Source organism: Bidens hawaiensis, unplaced genomic scaffold (genome assembly GCF_021521415.1).
Source record: "Bidens hawaiensis isolate Kalapana, Puna unplaced genomic scaffold, B.hawaiensis_p1.1 tig00025838_1, whole genome shotgun sequence".
NCBI lineage: Eukaryota > Viridiplantae > Streptophyta > Magnoliopsida > Asterales > Asteraceae > Bidens > Bidens hawaiensis.
The window spans coordinates 61,782-82,773 of record NW_027494153.1 but is presented as its reverse complement, the minus strand read 5'-3'; the positions used below and the strand labels follow the sequence as shown (position 1 = coordinate 82,773).

The window sequence follows — 20,992 nt, the reverse complement described above, 5'->3', positions numbered from 1 at the left end:
TTACTGTTGATAATTACGGCCACCCCGACCACGCTGACCACTGCCTCCACGACCACCTCTGCCTTGATATCCACGGCCAACCCGGTTCTGAGTTGAAGGTTGCCCCCGCACGTCCGGTGATTTGGCAGTTGCCGCCAACATGGTGGAAGAGTTACCCATGTGGGTTTGGTTTTTGATCCTCATCTCCTCATGATGAAGCATGGTGCATGCATTATCCCATGTTGGTGCAAGTTGATGGATAAGAGCACCCGCCACCGTGTATTCTGGCGGCAAACCTTGAATCAATTGTGTAACAAGCCGTGGTTCGAGAACCGGTTGGCCAACATCGCCTAACTGACTTGCGATTTCCTTAAGCTTCTGCCAGTAGTCGGCAAGAGATGAGCACGAGTTAAGGGTGAAGTTGGAAAATTGTTGATTTAATGTTCCTGCTCGTGCACTTTTGTTGTTAAGAAAAATATTTTCCAACTTGAGCCAAACATCCCGAGCGGTAGTTTGAAGCTCAAGAACCCGATTAAATATTCCTTAGAGAGCGTGTTGTAAATCCATTGGAGAACCAACGCGTCAATTTCCTTCCAAGAACCATGATCTGGATTATCGTCGGCAGGGGGTTCGGTTCCATCGATATGGGCGAGGACCTTATAAGCAATAGCATGAAGGGTGAAAAGTTTGGTACATTGTGAGTAGGTAAGTGTAGATCCGTCAAGGGTACGGATCTTGGAGTTTATGTTGGTCACCGAGTACGCGGGATGTAAAGCCGTAGTCTTAGAATCGGAGACAGAGGATGAGGATGCGGCATCAGTCTTGGGATCAGTCATGATGCGGGATTGTGGTGTTGGGTATTGTCGATCGTCGGAAAAAGGATAAGGAGAGAGAATTGGTGACTGCTAGGTCAAGGGAAGAGAGGAATACTTGGTTGTGATACCATAACAGTTTGTTAAGAATCGTAATTCTTCCCCTTTCATTGATTTCCACAATAACCCTTTAAATATAGATGCACAAATAATGGAAATAGAATCATATCACAATCTCCTAAAGAGATAAAAACTATACAAAATATATTTCATAATAAATTTGTAACTATAAATATTGGCTAATAATTTAAACCAAAACAAAAAATAAAATTATTATTCTTATTCGTCCGACGATGCCGATTTTTTTCTTCACACAATGGAGTTTACGATCAAGCATGTTTTATTTGGTGATGAGCAAACATCGCCTTCTCTAACACGAAAAACTCCGTTGAATCAAGATCGTAAAGGTGCACACGATCGTTGGTATGCGACTACTTTGTCGAAAAAGCAACTTTCATAAGTGAAGATTTTTGGAGGCGTTTTCGAATGAGTGAACGCTTATTTATAAGTATAGTCGAAGACATAGTTAGAACGGGTCAATGATTCCGGAGGCGAAAGGGAGAAGAGGTTTTAGTCATCTACAAAAGCGCACTATGGCGATCCGACATATGGCATACGAAACGGCCCGTGATGTTTTGGACGAGTATCTTCAGATGTGCCAAAGAACGGTACACGAAAGTGTTTATAAGTATTATTAAGCTATATGGCAAGAAATATTTACATAACCCTACTTGGAACGATATTCAAAAGTTATATGGATGACATGAAACAAAACATGGATTTTCCTGAATGCTTGGTAGTATTGATTGCATCTATTGGGAGTGGGCAAACTGTCCCAATGCTTGGCCCAGTAAGTACATGCAAGGTGATCATGTACGCCCGACAATATCTTTACAAACAGTCGCTTCACAAGATTTATGGATTTGCCATGCGTTCTTTGGTGTTGCAGGTATAGATAAAGATTTAGCGGTCCTCCATTAGTCGGGGGTTTACAACAATATCATAGAATTAGAGTTGTTACTATTAGCCGAAACCCAACCCAAGAAAACTTATACCCGAACCTGAACCAACCCGACTCAATAAACCCGAACCCGAGTAAGGCTAACCAAAACCAGAACCGAAGTAATTCGGGTTCGTTCTTGGGTCCGAATTCTAGGTTTCGGGTCAACTCGAATAAACTTTTAGTTTTAAAACTATATATATATTTAGGTATTCTAGGTTAAGCTTAGCCACTTACGTTATCTAATTTAGTCTAAATCGACTGTTCTCAATTCACTATTATGAATTGATTGTTTATTGTTTACTAACGTTTCAATTTTGACTAAATACAATTATAATCCAACACCCTAATCACGACATACTGAAGATGATTATGTTGATCTTGTTTATTATGGTTGAACTTGGTTAAATTTTATTCTTTTTAGCATGTTTTATCGGTTTATTTTTGTTTTGTTATTGGTTTCTTTACATTACGAGTAAAGAAGAATATGTTCCATTTAAATTTAACAATGTTGTTATATTTTCTAAAACACTCGAAACCCGATTAATCCAACCCGAAAAATCCCGAACCCGAATTACCTGAACCCAAAGAAACCGTGAAAGAATTGGGTTGGGTTTCGGGTATGGATTTAAAACTTTGAAACCCGAAGAACCCGACTGGAAAAACCTGAAACCCGAAGAACACCCCTACATAGAATGTAAGATGTCGGATCGAAGTTTTTAAGTTTTAGGAATCGAATACAAGCACGGCTACTATTTGGGTGACAGGATATATATGTCATGGTCCATAACATTGGTGACAATGTGATGCTCAAAGTCTCTCATTGGAAAGGAATTATCCGTTTTAGGAAAATGGGAAAGTTGAGTGCCAGATACATTGGACCGTTTAAGATTATGGATCGTGTGGGTGAAGTGGCTTACAAACTAGAGTTACCCGAAGAGTTAGAAGGAATTCATTCAACCTTCCATGTTTCTCATCTGAGAAAATGTCTACTTGATAACACGTCTCACGTGCCATTAATGGATATTGAGGTTGATGAACGATTAAACTACATTGAGAAACCAATAGAGATTGTTGACCGTAAGGAGAAGCAACTTCGTCACAAGGTTATACCCTTAGTGAAAGTGATATGGAAGCATCGCAAGGGATCGGACGCCACTTGAGAAGCTGAGGATAAGATGCACAAGTTTTACCCGAACCTGTTTATGTAATAGTTAGGTTTCGGGGATGAAACCTCTTTAAGGAGGGAAGACTTGTAACATCCCAAAATTTCAAATAATAACATGTAATATATTGTTTATTAGGATGGGAAAGTTTACTTGAGTTGATAAATAAATAATATAATAAGAAAGATGAAAATGAAAGTAGGCTAATTAGATGGAATTAATTATGGACCAAAAAGGAAAGATGGGCTTTAGGTCCATGGGCTTAAGAGAGTATAAATACCCCTTAAACCCTAATCATTTCCATTTCCATCCATTCCACACCTTTGCCTACACCATAAAACACACACACTCTCCCATTCACGGCTGCAAGAGGAAGAAGAAGATCCAAGGACAAGCCAAGCTAAATATTGATAAACCTTTGATATACAAACAACATACAAGATTGTAGTTCATAACCAAGCAAAACTGTAACTTTAAAACGAGTAAAGGTATGATCTTGATCTTTAAAGTTTATGTTTTTATTAACGGTTAGCCATGAAATTGAACGCTAGAGTAGATCGGGTCTAGACAAGCCATAAAGTTGCAAACTTGATGATTAAAATGGACTTATGGTTATGTACGGTTCATAAAGGAAACCCTAGATCTAGCCTAGAACCTTTTAAAACTATAAAGGTTTAAGCTTTATGCCTAAAATGGGTTAGATCTTGATGATGTAACAATATTGGGTGTAAAACAGTTAGGGAGACCGGAAAAAGGTGGTTAAAAGTTGTTACCTGAGCCTAGAAAGGAATAAGATAGGAAAATAGAACCTAAAAGCATCAGACACGGCTTCTCGGTCAACACGGGTTCTCGGTCAACGCGGGTTCTCGGTGACTTGAGTTCTCGGTCATGCACCACTGAGTTCTCGGTTACCTGGGTTTTTGGTCAAACATGGGATTTCGGTCAAATATGGGCTCTCGGTTAGCAGGGGTTCTCTGCCTTGAGTTCTCGGCCACTCAGTTTTCTGTTTGGCTTTGGGCCTGATTCCAGTAGGCCCAGATGCCTTATGGGCGGTTGGGCCTGACCTAACTAAACCCATAAGATGCTAAGCCATATCCTAATTTAAAACAAAACTAGCTCATTACCGTGAGCTAAACAAATGAGCCCAACTTAGACCATACGTTGGTTAATCAAAATGTCGACGTAATTAATTATACAGTTAATTAACACACACACACACACACACACACACACACACACACACACACACACACACACACACACACATATATAACAGTTAGCCGTGCACAATTAAAGAAAGGGATAACGATTAACGGAGAGCGAAACAGGATCCAGGTGAGTTTCTAGCCCCATTTTCTTGTTATGTTTTCGGGGCTGTGTACATACTCGATGTGATAGTTAATACACTTACCTTAGGTGGTAAGTGTATGCCATGTATGATTGATGTGATAGTTATTATATTGATGTCATGAATGAATGCTTGTCGATGCGTGAACGATCTTCAGATATTGTACGTATCGCTAGGGGAGGTAATGTGTAGTATGCCTAGTATGATATAATGCATGAATGATATACGAATGTATTTATATGTACGAAATTACGTAAATATGAAAGGAAAGTGTGATGGTATGGTTTCTTGGAAGAAGGGTAACCGGACCCTAATAATATATGAGGATGGAGGGCACCAGACCCTAATAATATCCGAGGAAGAAGGGCAACCAGACCCTAATAATATCCGAGGATGGAGGGCACCAGACCCTAATAATATCCGAGGAATGTAGGGCGAAATGCTCTTTATAACGTATGGTTTGTTATGAATGTATATGTATGAATGATGAACATGTTAAGTATGTAAGGCGTACCTTCGGGCACACATATATATATGTATGAAAAGTAAGTTAATTGTTTAACTAGAACTCACTTTAGTATGCACGCATGTGAGTAGGATGAGGCAGGTCGCTTGATGAGGACACATGGCAGATGCTGGCATCTCAAGGAAATGTTATGTTATTTTAAAGACTATGTTTTATGTTTAAACGACTTGAATATTTGTTAAGACAAAGTTTTAATTAACTCTGATATTTAGAACTATGTTTATGAGTAAATCCAACGTTCAATGTAGGGCACCGATAACGGGGCCTTACACTGGGTTTGATGAGACCCATGACCCGTTTATTTTTTACTATAAAATTGCTTCATAATTAAAAATAATATCTTTTTTTTAAAATAGTTAGATATTAATTTTTATTATATCCCTACTTTATAGGATTTTTATATCATATATTTGGTGAGATTAATTTTTAATATATTGAGATGTGTTATAACCCGTTTAATGGCTATCTGAATTTGGTGAGATTCATACCCGTGAATTCGGATCCAATGCATGAGAAACCATCATTTATAAATAATGCAATATGGTGGCTTGAGAAAAAAAATAAGGAGTTTTCGTTTATATATATATTTAAGATATTAAAAATAAAAATGATATCAGGGCCGGCCAAAATTTAAAGATCCACTTTTTGAAATAAAGATTAATATATTTAATGTTCATATTATTAATTACTCAACATGCTTATCAAATAAGTTGTTGATATTGCAATGGTACGTGTGCCTTTTTTTTTTCCACGGAAACATATGTTCGAATCCTGCTGGTTTCTAGTAAATTTCCTTTTCCTAGTTCTTTTATTTAATTTACTTCCAAAAATACTATGTAATATAATTTTCCTAATTTTCTAATTTCTAATAGTTTCACATGCCTTTCTAGACAATATATAAAATGTTGTGTTCTTTGTATATTTTATTGATAAATTATTCTTTAATAAAGCTGCATAGAAGACAATATATACCATACATGAAGGGAATATTACTTTTATGAATTACTTGTTCCTATATAATTAGAAAAGAGACTTTATTTGTTAGTTTTTTTATTGTTTGTATTTAAAAATATTGCATTATTTTTTATTATATACATCACTGAGTTTGATTTTGAGAAATGAGACGAGAAACACCTATAGTTTCAAAGTCTATCGAACCTCACAACTCACTATCGTTGGACATTCATGAGTCAAGGTTTTATAAGTATGTTTTTTTTTCTTATATCTTTCAATTTTCATTTTCATGATTTAAGGTTTCATTTCATTTGTTTCCGTTGTTGCTAAAGTTATGCTTGATTTTTGTCAGAATATGCTTGATATTGCTTAGTTGATTTTTGGCTTACTTTTTCCTTGGTTGAATCCTCTAAGTTCATTAGTTGGCTTATGCTAAGTGGTGGAATTTGAGTTGGAGTAACTAATACAATGTCCCATATAAATCATATTGGTTGATTTCATCAAATTTCGACGTGTTAGGTTTGAAAAGGAAAAAAGTATTATTATATTTTTTTTTGGAAAAAAGCCTCATATATTTTAATCCGCTTTAAGCCTCTAAAAATATTGGGCCGCCACTGTATATGACTATGTTAAAGGATGTTGAATGTTGAGGGAAAACTGACGTGTCAATTGAAAGTTAAAACTATTTAAATCCAAGAACCCTTTAAACTTATATTATGTCCGACATGCATACACATCACATATATATTATTTTTGTTTTGCAAAAGTTTGATTGACCCATATCGACCAGATAAGCTACTGTATTAGTTAGGGGTACTCGATCACGGGTTGTAATATATGGGGGGCCCTTGTGCCACTGGTTTATTGTGGAGCCTTTGGATGTTTCCCTTCATTTATTGCAATATCACATGCATCAATATCTCTATGTGGTCTACAAGTTTCTTTTCTTTTTTCTTTAGAAAAATATTATACACATTTCCTTTTCAATGTCCACTCACGATTTTATATTCTATTTGGTTTTGGTATACGTGTTTCTAATTTTCTTAGACCATCTATAACGACACATTCGGGTTTGATGGACACAAGGATTGGTGGAGGGCGGTCGTGAAGCCTGTGGTGAAGGATGCGTTTGGACGAGGCGTGTGAGATGGGGAGAAAGGCGTAGAGTAGGTTTCGTATTTAAGTTTAAATTTAAACTTTTCGGATCATGTAAATCACCTTCGGATTAATGTATTTGTCTGTACACCAAATCAATAATCGTATAAGATAATGTGTTATGCTAGAACGAGATTTTATTATGTTAAAATGAAATTGTTTATTTACTTTTTAAAAATAGACATCATAACCATTGTAAAAAGAATTTGAAACAACACAATGATTAAGATGAACCATCACAATACAACTATCGGCTACAACTGCCAACAATTTGGCAGTTATATCAATGGAATTGTCATGAGTGTTGCCCTTGGACTCCAATAGAGTGGTGCCCCTTGGAAACCTCCATGTTCTAAGGGTTTCGCTCGTAAGTACATTCAAGATTCCATGATGTTATGATTTTTTTAATCAAGTAAATCATGATTATCCAAATAGTATAATGACACAATTAAAATCACTAACAAAAGACATAGGCTTGAATCCGCCCATATCCATGAAAATGGAGGGATGAGTGTTAGGTAAGACACGACTTGTGAAGTGAGTGAGAGGAGATGTCTGTAAGCCCCCTCGTTAGAGATGGTCTTTAAGTAAATTATGCGAGTAGTTTTTGATTCGTTATAAATAAAACGTTAACGAAAATTAGTGTTAAACATCAAAAATATGACAATTACATCTCATACACAAATTTTTGATGTTTCTTTTAACAAATCACATATAGGTTATTGATGAATAGTTTACCTTTTAGTGAGATAAAATATGTAGTAATTTTTAGGTGATAATTTCATTTTTTAGCCTTGTTTTATTGGTAACTAAATTTTATATGTTAACCAGTTTTTTTAAGTAATATAATATATAAAAACTTGATTGTATGGTTAAAGGTTAAAATATGAAAACTATTGGTACGAGAAGTGTGTGGCTCATTGGAGGTCTGATCAATGTGTGGTAGAACATAATCCTTATATTTCGAAAGTAAAAACAAATAGCTAGATGACAGTTATTTTTCAAACACGCATGTACAAGATGCTTCCACGATTCGACATGTTATTCCCGATGTGCTATTCATAGTTGCAGATCAGTCGCTAGACACTGCTAGATGGTTTGACTGAAAAGTTGCGAGTACTCGATCTAGCTAAAGAGTATTTAGGAATTACTTGTCGAGTACTCAGCCTAGATAAAGGGTACTCTGGGAGTACTCTAGGTATGAGCTTGAGACAGTACTTGTATTCGTACCCGTATCTGTACCCGTACCAAAAATTAATAAAAACATATACTAATACTCGCACCAAATTTTTTGGTATGATACGGGTATTGGTACAAGTATTTCGTTACGGTGCCCGTTTTTGTACCACTTTGCTTTTTTATTTCCAAATCATCGATGATCTTGAAACCAGTATGAGTAACAAACAACCTAAATTAGTCCGGGTATGAGGTATCGGTACTTGCACAGGTACGTGACGGGTACCAAATTAGTACAAGTATCAAATTAGTCGTAGATTTAATGATAAGATAGTCTTGAAGAACCTTAATTTGGTCGACGAATTTAAGTAATTTGTTTGTTGGTTCGAGTTTTGGATGTTATATTATTTAATATTGAATAAACGTTTGGTACTTGATTAATAATAACATGGTTGGAGAATTTATTTTATATATTAAATATGAAGAATCCCAATTAAACCCCCTCTATATTCCAAACATGTACAAAATACCAAACGTACCCGTACCTATACCCAATTGTACATGTACCAAAATTCAACAAAAACGAGTACCAATACCGCATCGAATAGGCTAAATCGGTACGGGTACAAGTACATGTACGTGTACGGTACGGATACAAGCAATGCTGTAAAAGTAGGTTTACAAGGTCGAGTACTCGTTACAAGGTATGTCGCCGAGGCGAGTTTCTTTAACTCCGCCTAGTTACTAAGAATCGCTCAAATGTGGTCAACCTCTGCTAGAATTGCATCTAGTCGGTGAACTTGGGCGATTTTGACTTAAAAAAAAAATAAAACATAATTCGTATTTCTATAATATTAAAAAAAATATATCATTTTTTAATTAAAGAATCATAATTTTCAGAATAATTTATTATTTAAAAATGTATTTATCTTATTTATATTGATATTAACCGTTTGTTATACATATTAGTAAACTAATGATACCTGACATGTACATAATATCCAAAAAAATAATTTTCTTTATATTTATCATGTTCGAGTACACCCAACTCTTCAGTCGGTCGTATAGGATCCGCTTAACAACTTTTACAACCTTGAATACAAGTACGAGTATTTAGAACAAAATGTTTATCCCTAGATTACTCTTCAAATACTTAGCCTCCTAGACCGATTTTCACAACATTGATACTATCAAATTTGAGTTGTATTTATTACCCCATTAAAGATATATTTCTACTAGGTAATTAAAAACTAATTAAATAAAACATATCCACATAATATATATTATTTATTATGATAAAAATTGCAAACAAATCTCAAATATAATTATATTGAAAATCACTGCATTTTCTTTAATATATACAATCAGATAATGTTTTCGTACATTTATATCGTTATATTTTTTTTCTTTTTTATTCACAAGCACTTTCAAATATATTACTATAAAATAAATAGAGAGTGAACAATGTTTCTCTAAATTTACTCATCTCTTTGAAATTTTCTCTCTTCTATACTCAAAAACACATACGATTATCTAAAAAAATTTAGAGATTTCTTTTACAAATAATAAAACAGCTATTTATTGTAAAGCTCTAATATATTGTATATAATAATACTTTTAAATGTCATGTCATTTTATTGCTATTTAAATTTTATAGAAAAACAATTGTAAGATAAAATCGTAATTTAAACATTTAATTTGAATGTTTACTACAAATGTAATTCTTTTACTAGCTAACACACTCATCAATTAATCCTACTTCTAAATTTATAGATTTTCTTCTACATTATGCCGAAATATCTTTCATATATATTTTAATATCATTAGACTATAAGCCCTTTAGTTACTAAACTTATGTTACAACATATTACAATCATATATATCATCATTTCAACAATCCAGATCACTTAGAAGTTACAAATTAACTTATGTAAAGATAATGAGACGGCATAAATAAGTTTTTTTTGGTTTTTACATGTATGAAGGATGTAATATTGAAAAGCTAACACATTATCAATTTTCAAGCGTGAAAAAAAGTTTGCAGTTTAAAATTGATATTGCATACTATTATCGGCTTTTTCCAAGTTCCCCATTTTTTTAATGCGTTGATAACCTTTCTATTTGGCATTGTTTTAAACGAAATGCATGATCAATTTATGGAGATTTTTACCAAACCACAAACATTAGTTCTTTGGCATAGAAGAAGAGCGCATGATCACATGTTGTTTTTTCTATACATGTTTGAAAAGTTTGATTTTTTTATATATTTTATTATTTTATTAACTATCAAAATCAAGTACAAGGTATAGACACTAAATGACTAAATGTATATATTAGAATTATTTTTAATACGTAATTCATCGTCCTAACATAACATAACGTCCTAACACAACATGACCATAATTATACACGTTTCTAATTATATTGAGGGGTAACAAAATATGAAAGTATAAAAATTATATTTCTCCAATTAATTAAATGCATATTAATATGTTCTATCGAGATGGGAACATACCTAAAGCCTAAAGGTAGACAACCTTATAAAATGTTTTCAAACACGTTTTAATTAAATTTGAAAGAGGTTTAGATAAAATATATATTCTTTAGCTTTTTGCGATGTGATGTGGTGGTAGAAAGCCTAAATTTCTTAATAGAGACCCAAGTTTGATCTTCACACACAACACTTTGAAATGTATGAGTGGCTCAATGAAGGAAGACCGTGATCTTTGTGATATCCGATTCAATTCTGAGGGTGTTCGGGTTTACCACCAGTGAGCCTTTGGACGGGTGGGTTTTTCCAGACCTGAAGATAACTTGTAGGTGCTTAAAGGTTCCGTACAACTAGGTTGGGTCATGTGATAGTGATCTATTGCTATTGAGTCACCCGTTACGAAGTACGTAGCCAATTATCTGTTTGTTGGTCATTCAATAAAAATATACTAGATATGAATAACATTTTAATAACGACTGATCAATCATCTAAAATTTAATTGGCAAGAAATGGCAATATGTATTAATTTGATATGAAAAGCAACTTACACAACCTTACAAAAGTTACAACCTGTTTGGTTCCCAATTATACAACGTTATTATGATCTTATCCTTCCAACCAATATGACAAATTGTAAATTGTAAGTATCTAATTTGGTTTTAATTAGGGCTTGGTTTAGAAAGTGCAAGAGGGGTGATTGCAAGATTATTTGGGGTGTGTGTGGTGGTGGTGGTGGTGGTGGTGTGAGGGGGGGGGGGGGGGGGCTCGTGATTTAAACGAGTGAAAAAAGTTTTTAAGGGACATCATCCGCCTCTAATTACCAAGAATGGCTAAATTTAAAACCTGGTGTATATGATTTTTTTTTTCTATATTGCAAATAAGCCACCATTTATTCTTTAAAAATATATTTTATGACACATTCATCGATCGCTAGTAAATGGACATTCAACCTCGTAACAAAGGTTGTTGCATATCCGTTAGTAGAGTCTTCACTCTCACACAAATTAATGCCAGCCATTTTACCAATGCTGAAAGTCCTCTTGTCAATAGTAATTGTTTATTAAACAATTTTAAGATAGGATGATGACTGTAACATGGTAAAACTTTGTACTATGCACAAAATATATGTAAAATAATACAATCATATACAGCAAACATATGGATTTATCTAGTGGTAAACAATGAACCTCATATTTTCCCTTTAAATAGAACACACCCTCCCCTTCAATAGGTCACCATATTCTTGAAGAAACCCTAGTAACATTTATGTCTTTGGCTAGCCATGGCGACTCACTCAGTTACTAGTATCTTCATCTTCTTCCTCATCTTCACCGTCACACTTTCAAATGCATGCCCAACATGTGTACCAAAGGGTCCACCAGCAGACCCCTATTGCCCTAGGGACACACTGAAGCTTGGAGTATGTGCCGACGTTCTAGGTTTGGTTAATATTGTGGTCGGGACCCCTGAATCGAGCAAATGCTGTGCATTACTTGAAGGTTTGGTTGATTTGGAAGTCGCGGCTTGTCTTTGCACTGCCATTAAGGCTAACATCCTTGGAATCAACCTCAATGTCCCACTCTCACTTAGCTTGTTGGTGAATGCTTGTGGCAAGACCCTCCCACCAGGGTTCAAGTGCGAATAAGGATCCGACACAGTAGAAGCTTTCGTTTAACTAATTCATCATTTTTAATATTCGGGTTTCTTTTAACATATCGAAACCCGAAAATGGAAATGGGATTTATTAAACGTATGGGTTCTATTTTTATTTCAGATTGTGAATTTGTTAATGTTGATGTTCTTAATTAGGGCTTTCTTTTGTGGTTTGCATTGTGCTTCTTATTGTTTTTTATTTTCTGGATTGAGGACATGTTATATTTGTGTCAATAATTGGGCCTGTGTGATGTAATGATTTCTTAATCATGATTTCTTTATCATGATTTTTGTAAGCCCTAAATTAGTTATAAATCAAATGAATTTACATGTGCATGTCTATATATTTTCTATTAAAAAAGTTTAGTAATTTATATGTTTATTTCCATCTTCGCACCTCCTAACTATGGTCACAATTACACACTCTTCACGCACTATCACAAAAAATACATTGATCTATTTCCTTGACCTCCTCCCTCCCCATCAAGCCACAACCATTTAATCTTTCTAGAATTTGTTATGCAAATAAGTACAATACAATGGCGGACCATGGGAGGGTTAAGAGGTCCACCAACCCATTGGTTGTCGCAAATTTGTTATGTAACTAATTAAGTACGATACAATTTTAAAGGAAATTGAGTTGGGCACTTCAATTGTCAATGATAGATTTGTTTTCTTTACGAAAACATAAAATTTAATTAGGAAACATGACCTTAATTTATATATGAAGACATATGTGTATTTAGAGGAAAAAGCAAGTTCTTAACTATCAATGTGTACAATTTAATTACTCTTTCCTCATCTACAATTTAGGTTTTCAAGGGTTTCTTGTTCAATTTGTATCGCTAAGATTTTACTCCGTATCATTATCCGCAATTTGGTAGTTGGTTCAAAATCGTTTTAGTGACAAGCCCTCATGGGTTCGTTGTTTCGTTCATGTGGTTTGATTCGTTGGTGGTTCATGACATGCATGGAGGGGTTCAAAATATGTTATCATGTTATGTATGTGGTGGATAGATTAGGTACTTGGTAATGGTAGTGATGAATCAAGAACACCTATAATAATTGATATACATACAAACTAAATAATTAATACGTATATAAAAATAAGACGTCATTGTATATGTTAATTACGCAGTACAAAAATATGAGATTACACGTGAAGGAATGAAGTGGGTCATAGCAGATGAAAGAGAATCTTTAGTAGGGCCTAAGGTACATTTCATTGGTAAGAATAGTAACAAAAAAAATATAAATGCTTAAGAAACAAATTGGACCCATTCTCTTTTATATAGATGCATGTTTGTATGTTTACAGTTTTTATAATGTGTTTTTAGTTATAATATTAGTTATAGTTATATTCTAAAGTTTATAACACATAACTCCACTCATATATAAGACTTTTCATAGTTATCACTGCAATATTTGTATTTATATGTTACTTTCAATAATTTGTAACATTCTATCTTTAATAATAATAAATAACAAAAATTTTGTTTATTTATTGGGTGTGTTAATACTTAGTTAAGTTAAATAAAATAATAGAGTGTGGGCTTTGTCAATAAAAGATGGAATAAGGGATTGTAATGGGCCTTAGGTCCATGGGCTTAAAGATCTCCCTTTAAACCTCCCTAAAACCCTAAAACCCTCATTTTCATCTTCTAGCCTCCATACACACTCAAAAACACACACAAACACTCCTCTCTATTTCGGATCAGATTTGAATCCGAACCAAGAAGGGTTTGTGCTAGATCTTCATCATACAAACAAAGAAAACGTCCGTACTCACGTATCGAGTCAAACAGTAGCTAAAAGTAAACCCAAAAAGGTACGTTTTAGATTAAAGGTTACGTTATAAGGTCGATTTGCCCTAAGATTTGATACTATGGCAAATCGGGCATTTTTATGCAAGAAAAATATGAACTTGGACGTAAATGAGGTGTTTTAGAATGAAACGGTACAAACGGGTAACGTTTTGACTGAGTTATTGGAAGAAAATGATGTCGTTATAGACCAAGGTTCGTTTCTTATGCAACACGGGCAAAGCAAGTCGAAAGGAAGGGTTGGAAAGTGTTAATGAATGTGTTAAGAATGGAAACCATATATGAATCGGGTTCTTAAGAAACCTGATTCAATAAAGTAATTGGATCAAGTTGATAAGTAATCGAATCGAATGGGCCAAAAAGTAATAGAATTGATAGAAAAGTAATAGAATCGAATAGGCCAAAAAGTAATCGAATCGAATAGGCCAAAAAGTAATCGAATCGAATAGAAAATAATTGAATCGAATGGCAAAGTAAATGAATTGAATGTTCATTCGATTAGAATTTCTATTCGATTAGAACTATCATTCGATTAGAATGGTCATTCGATTAGAATTATGATTCGGTTAGATTGGTTCAAACTTCATTTTTTCTGATGAATTTTTAGTAAAGGCCTGTTAATGAAAATAAAAATTTTACAAGCTGACCTGACAGCTTGACCTCAGCCAGGGGCTCTGCTCCTTGGACCCTGGTAGAGGCTGATGCCCCTAGACCCCACTGCCAAGGGCGCTGCCCCCAGACCCCCGTTAGCTAGGGGTTACATTAAAATAAAAATATGATGAAGTTAGGGCTAGTTAATTTATACTTGTAATTGTTATACAGTTAGCCGCGCTTAGTTAAGGAAAGGAGTTACCATTAACTCTGAAAGAAATCGGAACCATGTGAGTTTCTAGCCCCATTTCCTTGTTATGTTTTCGAAGTTGTGTGCATACTCGATGTGATTAGTTAATACACTTACCTTAAGTGGTAAGTGTATGATATGTGAATGTGATATGAATGATGTATGAATGATATATTGTAACAACTCTGACATTCAAAAATTAAATATTTATATTGAAACCCGACCTATTTCGATGTTTGGGAAATTTTATTTCATTAGTTCATTATTGTAATATTATTATTAATTATTTTTATAATATATAACTTTCATGATTTGGCAAAATGATCTCAAACATAAACGCCTACTACACAAGCCGTCCCGTAACAAGCTACCTGTCATGCCAACCTGATGCCCCTACTATCCGTGCGCGCTACCCTTTAGGAGACTCTAACCCTCTCTGTGATATGTGTCCTCAGATTATCCAAACTAATCAAGTTCAACCCATAGTTACACCCTACCACACTACTCATCAAGTCCAAACCTATCAAACCCTAATCATTCAAGCTCCTCTCGTCAAGCAAGATCATTCCTACTTAACCCAAACTTATCAAGTCCCGCACCTGCAAGCTCAAGTTTACCAAGTCTACTCTAACCAATCAACTCTCTTACAAACCGTTCAAGCTCCAGTTTTCCCAGCAATGCTAAATCAATTTACCTCGACTGCTCCAACTCCTATGAATGCAATTCCTCATGGTGCTCCAAGTCACGTCAATTAAGCTACACAGAGACCCCAAAGACTTTTGCCGTTTTCTTTATCTATCTTAATTTATTTTGTCTTTTCTTAATTACGTATTGTAACGCCTCTTTATGGCTTTGAATTCTTTCCCCACTTGAACTATTTATCTTCTGAATAAAGTCCCTTTTGTTTAAATATATTGTTTATTAAAGCCTACTTCTATCTTATTTCCTTACCTTCATTAATCTTAACTATTAATAAGTTATCCATTTTTACTTATATTTTTGCGATGTCTTGGAAATTTCTTTGCTCTAGTAAAATCCACTGCAACTTTTGGAATTGTTTTATACATTGCTGATTTTCTAATTAAAACTCAAAATTTTTGTTTCCTCAAAATCATGTTTTACTCAAATGTTTTGTAACCCACACAATGGGACGAGTTGTGTGGACCATCCGATGATCTAAGTAATTATGGATGCATACAAAATTACCAAAGTCCTCGCATGGAAATTATAATCCGAATAGTTGTGTGTCATAATGAAGAACCGAAAGTAGTGAGGTAATGGTACTTATGCAAAGATGATAAGGACATGGTGGATGTGCCGCTGATGCATCCTATATATAAGTTCCCCTATCGGCTTTTCATTTAAAGCGTTGATTCAACTATTCAAAGTTCTGTATTATGATTAATTTTGGATAATATTTAAAATTCTTACTTTTTCTTAAAGTTTAATGGTATTGTTATAATATTCTTAAATTTCGGGACAAAATTCCTTAAAGTATGGGAGACTGTAACAACTCGGACTTTCCAAAAATTAAATATTTATATTAAAACCCGACCTATTTCGATGTTCGGAAAATTTTATTTCGTTAGTTCATTATTATAATATTATTATTAATTATTTTTATAATATATAACTTTCATGATTTGGCAAAATGATCTCAAACATAAACTCCAAACCATTTTTGCTTCCAACCTCAAACATTGAGGACTAAAATGCAAACCCCTATTATATCCCATCATAGAATCTGGATAAACTGTTAATCCAAACCCGTTTCTTCATAGACCCGATTATAATCAAGTTTCTTGGACCAAAATTCTCGCAATCAACTTGGAAATTGAATCTTTATACATGTTATACCTTCTATAATCGGCCTAACCGATAGTTTAATTTAGTTAAATCAATCAATAAGATTCGTTTTCTCGTTATACCCTTTCCGACACTATATCAATCTTGTATTATATATAAACGATTGTAATAAATCAATTGGACTTGCAGATTCAATCCTTATAACCTCGCCGACAATACCCCTATAATTGATTATAATATCATAGACCGTTGTGATTGTGTTCTAGACCCTCGTCAAGCCGGCACTGTTTAGTCACCGTTAACCATTGTTTTAGCTTTAATCGAGGTAATTGGTTACATGTTTATGATCGTCATCGTTGGTATAACAGAAGTCCTGTCATAAATTAATCAAACGATAACTGGTTTGGTCGATCGTGAATACTAGGGTTTGTGTTTGTTCATGTCTTTTTAATTGTGGGTATTTGTATTAATGTTTTCATTTTAGAATTGTGTTAGCTGGCTCAGTTGGCCTGTGCATTATGGCTACATCGTTCAACAGCTAGGGGGGGGCGGGTTCGAAACCCCCCCCCCCCCCAGCCGCAGTATTTTTTTTAAACTTTGTTTGGTTAATTTATGTTATATATAATCAATAAATAATATCATAAATATTGTAAAATTAACAAGTAGTTCATATTTTTTTTGTTAAAAACCGACATATTAACTCGTAGTTTTCCAAATCGCGGTTAGAACTATATATATATATGGTGTAGTTACTGTACGCTAATGCCTTAAAGTACGGTAGGTACGCGAGATGTTTAAAGGAAAAAAAACAAAAGCAAAAACCTAAAACGCACAGAAAACGCTCACAAAACTTAAACGCTCAAAAAACGGTCTTTGTGAAAAAAGTGAAAAATTGATCGATTAATGATGACCGTCGTTTAAGTCAATCAAAAACCTAATTAAACTACCTAGATAGGATAAGTAAGGTATCATATCCACCAAAAGTATGTGGTCAATGTAATTCGTGTATTGATTTACTATTATGAAGTAACTGGTTTTTAGTGCTGATCACACAAGCAATTAAAGTGAATTAGAGAACTAAGTAACACGCAAGTAAACGAGTTCAAGCAATTAACAAACAAATCACACCCGGGAATTCAAGTAAGCAACCTACATTTATCTCATGCAACCTAACAGATTAATTATTAACGATTAACTAAAGACTGATCAATCAGACAAAACCTTAGACATCAACAATCACTTTACACACGACACTGGTTATCAAACAGTCCTTGCTAGTGTGACTCAGTTAAGGGTAACTGTATGTTTTATTGTATTCAATCTATCCAAACAGTCATATGATCAATTATCTAGCAACTGGTAACTGATCGTTCAGGGTAACGTAAACCTAAACCGACCGAACACTTAGAAAAACCAAACATCAATAATCAGATATCAATTATCAATAATAATACAATAATATTCTTAGTCACATGAGAAAAACTGTAAAGATTACAAACCATACATCTAGGGTGCGATTCTAGGAGATTAGCCGAGCCTTAACATCATTGGATCTTCAATACGGATGATATGAATCATATGTAGGGTCTTGGCATAAACTATGGTAGTGAAAATAGCCTCTTGTAGCTGCTGGAATCGCCTCCTGGTCGTCAAAACGGAGTTAGGGTTATTTTTCATGAATAACATGCTTAAAACCTAATTTTCCCATCTTTTATGTCCATCGCGATACGCGATGGCCATATGACCATCCCATCGCGTATCGCGACCTAATAGAACCTTATTTTAATATTCCTCTCGTCGAGAAACCCAAAATTCATATATTATGGCTCTCGTAACTCATTTTCTAGCTCAGGATATGCTCATTTTACTTCAAGGTCGCATTTTGTCAACCCATCTTGTTCAGTTTTAGCATCGGCTTATGATTTCTCATCCATACTCTTCCCGAATCCTTGTAACACTTCCCAAGACATCAAATCATGCTTCGGTCTTCCCGAGATATAATTCCATGCTCGTACAGGTCTCTAATTTAGCATCTTTAATGATCAATGACCTGAAATACAAAAGCACGTATGAAGTACCAAAGTTCTAACAATATATTCAATAAAACTACATAATTAATACACTAATATATATACAAAATACCCGACCATCAATTAACCATCCAAAACTGTTTTTTTCGGTGAACAAATGATTATTAGTTATGTATTGACGATTCCGATATGCTTGGATGTGATTTCATGGATCGATTCGTGAATAAATGAATTCGCGTACGTAATGTACGTTAAGGCATTAGTGTATTGGATCTTTTCACTATATATATATATATATATATATATATATATATAAGTTATTAAAAATTAATAAAGGGTTTTATAATTAATATTTAAAAAGGTTTATTTATTTAAAATTTATAATTAAGATAGAGAATATGTCTTATTATTATTATTATAAACAATTATTTGGCTAGGTATTTTATAAACCAATGGTAATTTTTATAAATACTTATACATATTTAATAGAATAAATACAAATATTTATAAATAATTATATTTTATACAAAATTAATCTATAAGTAAACCTTTTTAATAATAAATTTTAAATAAATCATTTTATACTTCTAAAAACCGTTCATATCTCGTTTCCTTATTAGTCTATTCTTTGATCCGTCGTATTTCTCGTTATTACACTTGTTAGGATTGTCTTTGCTACGTCTCGGCTAGCGGGACGTCTCTTATATCATCATTCTCATCTCGTACTTTTACTCTTGCTTACTTACTAAGGTGAGTACCACATTCCCCTATTTTACTCGTTTTCCACGTTTTGGGGACGTATGCGTCAACATATTTTCTCTTATTTATACATATACTCAAACTGCAACTATTGTCTTATGTGTTAACAATTTATACCTTACTTGTTATGTGCTTACTTGCTTTACGTGAACCGCATTCGGAGAGGTCCAACATAATCTCATAATAGTATGATCATACGACAGTCGTAGTAGCTTCGTGCTTTTCGACATCTCATTTATCTTTGCTCATTGGTTAAATTGTTTATCTCATTTGACTTTTGCAATACTTATTTTTATATTATATGTACATTAAAACGGGTGTGTTGCTCACTCAACCTTGTGTTGACAAATATATTTTACTTTCAACGCATATGTAGGTCATCGTGTGATGTGAAGTTAGTTCAAGTTTGGAAGATCACTTAGGAATAAAGATAGAGAAAATTAACAAGACAATTGTTTTATGGTTTATGTTTGTTTGATGCACTATTTGTTTTTGTTTGAATATTGTATTGAATAATTTGTTTTAAATCGAATTTTATTAAATAGATATTGAAATTTCCAATATTGCATAATAGTACCTTGAGAGTTGTGGGCAATCAGCTCACACCCCGGCATTTCCGTCGTAGGTTGGGGTGGACATATATAAATGTGGTATGAATGATCTATGAATGATTTAGGGAATGTTAAGAGTATGTATGAAATTACATAAATATGAAAGTAATGAAATGAATGTATGATGGTATGGTTGCATGGAAAGAAAGGCACCGAATCCTAATAATATCAGAGGATGGAGGGAACCGGACCCTTATAATATTCGAGGATGACGGGCACCAGACCCTAACAATATCCGAGGATGATGGGCACCAGAACCTAATAATATCTGAGGTATGTAGGACGAAATGCTCTTTATAATGTAAGGATAGCTATGTATGTACTATGTATGTTAAAGAAAGAAAGCATGAAAAAATAAAAGTATGCATATATATATATGGAGGAATGATAAATATGTTAAGTATGTAATGGGTACCTTCGGGTACATATATGTGAATGTAAAGTATGTTACCTGATTAACTAGAACTCACTTAGCGTAGCTGACTTTTAGTATGCATGCAGTTAAATAGGCTAAGACAGCTAGCTTGAATGAAGACACATGACATTGGACTGAAGAGGCTGACATCTTTAGAAAAATGTTGTGATGTTTTAATGACTTTTTATATTATGTTTAAAGACAAAGGTTTGTGTGTTATGAAAATATTTAAATAATTATGTAAAATATGGTTGAAGTTTTATATTCTGCGAAAAGTTTTAATTAACTCCGATATTTATAACTGTGTTTATGAGTAAATTCAACGTCCAAGTAGGGCACCGGGACCGAGGCCTTACATCTTTATATAATTATATATATAATTAATTT

General features: G+C 33.9%; 1 protein-coding gene and 1 pseudogene across 1 annotated transcript; one reads left to right on the top strand and one right to left on the bottom strand.

Annotated features, from left to right (window-relative positions):
- On the bottom strand, positions 1-815 carry LOC143572409 (uncharacterized). The gene is made up of 2 exons (XM_077057581.1): positions 467-815; positions 1-425 (listed from the first exon to the last, which is right to left on the bottom strand). Exons 1-2 carry the CDS (start codon positions 813-815, stop codon positions 1-3), a joined length of 774 nt encoding a protein of 257 aa, XP_076913696.1.
- An 11,134-nt stretch (positions 816-11,949) lies between these two features.
- LOC143572408 (14 kDa proline-rich protein DC2.15 pseudogene) lies at positions 11,950-12,312 on the top strand (annotated as a pseudogene).
- The last annotated feature ends 8,680 nt before the right edge of the window (positions 12,313-20,992 follow it).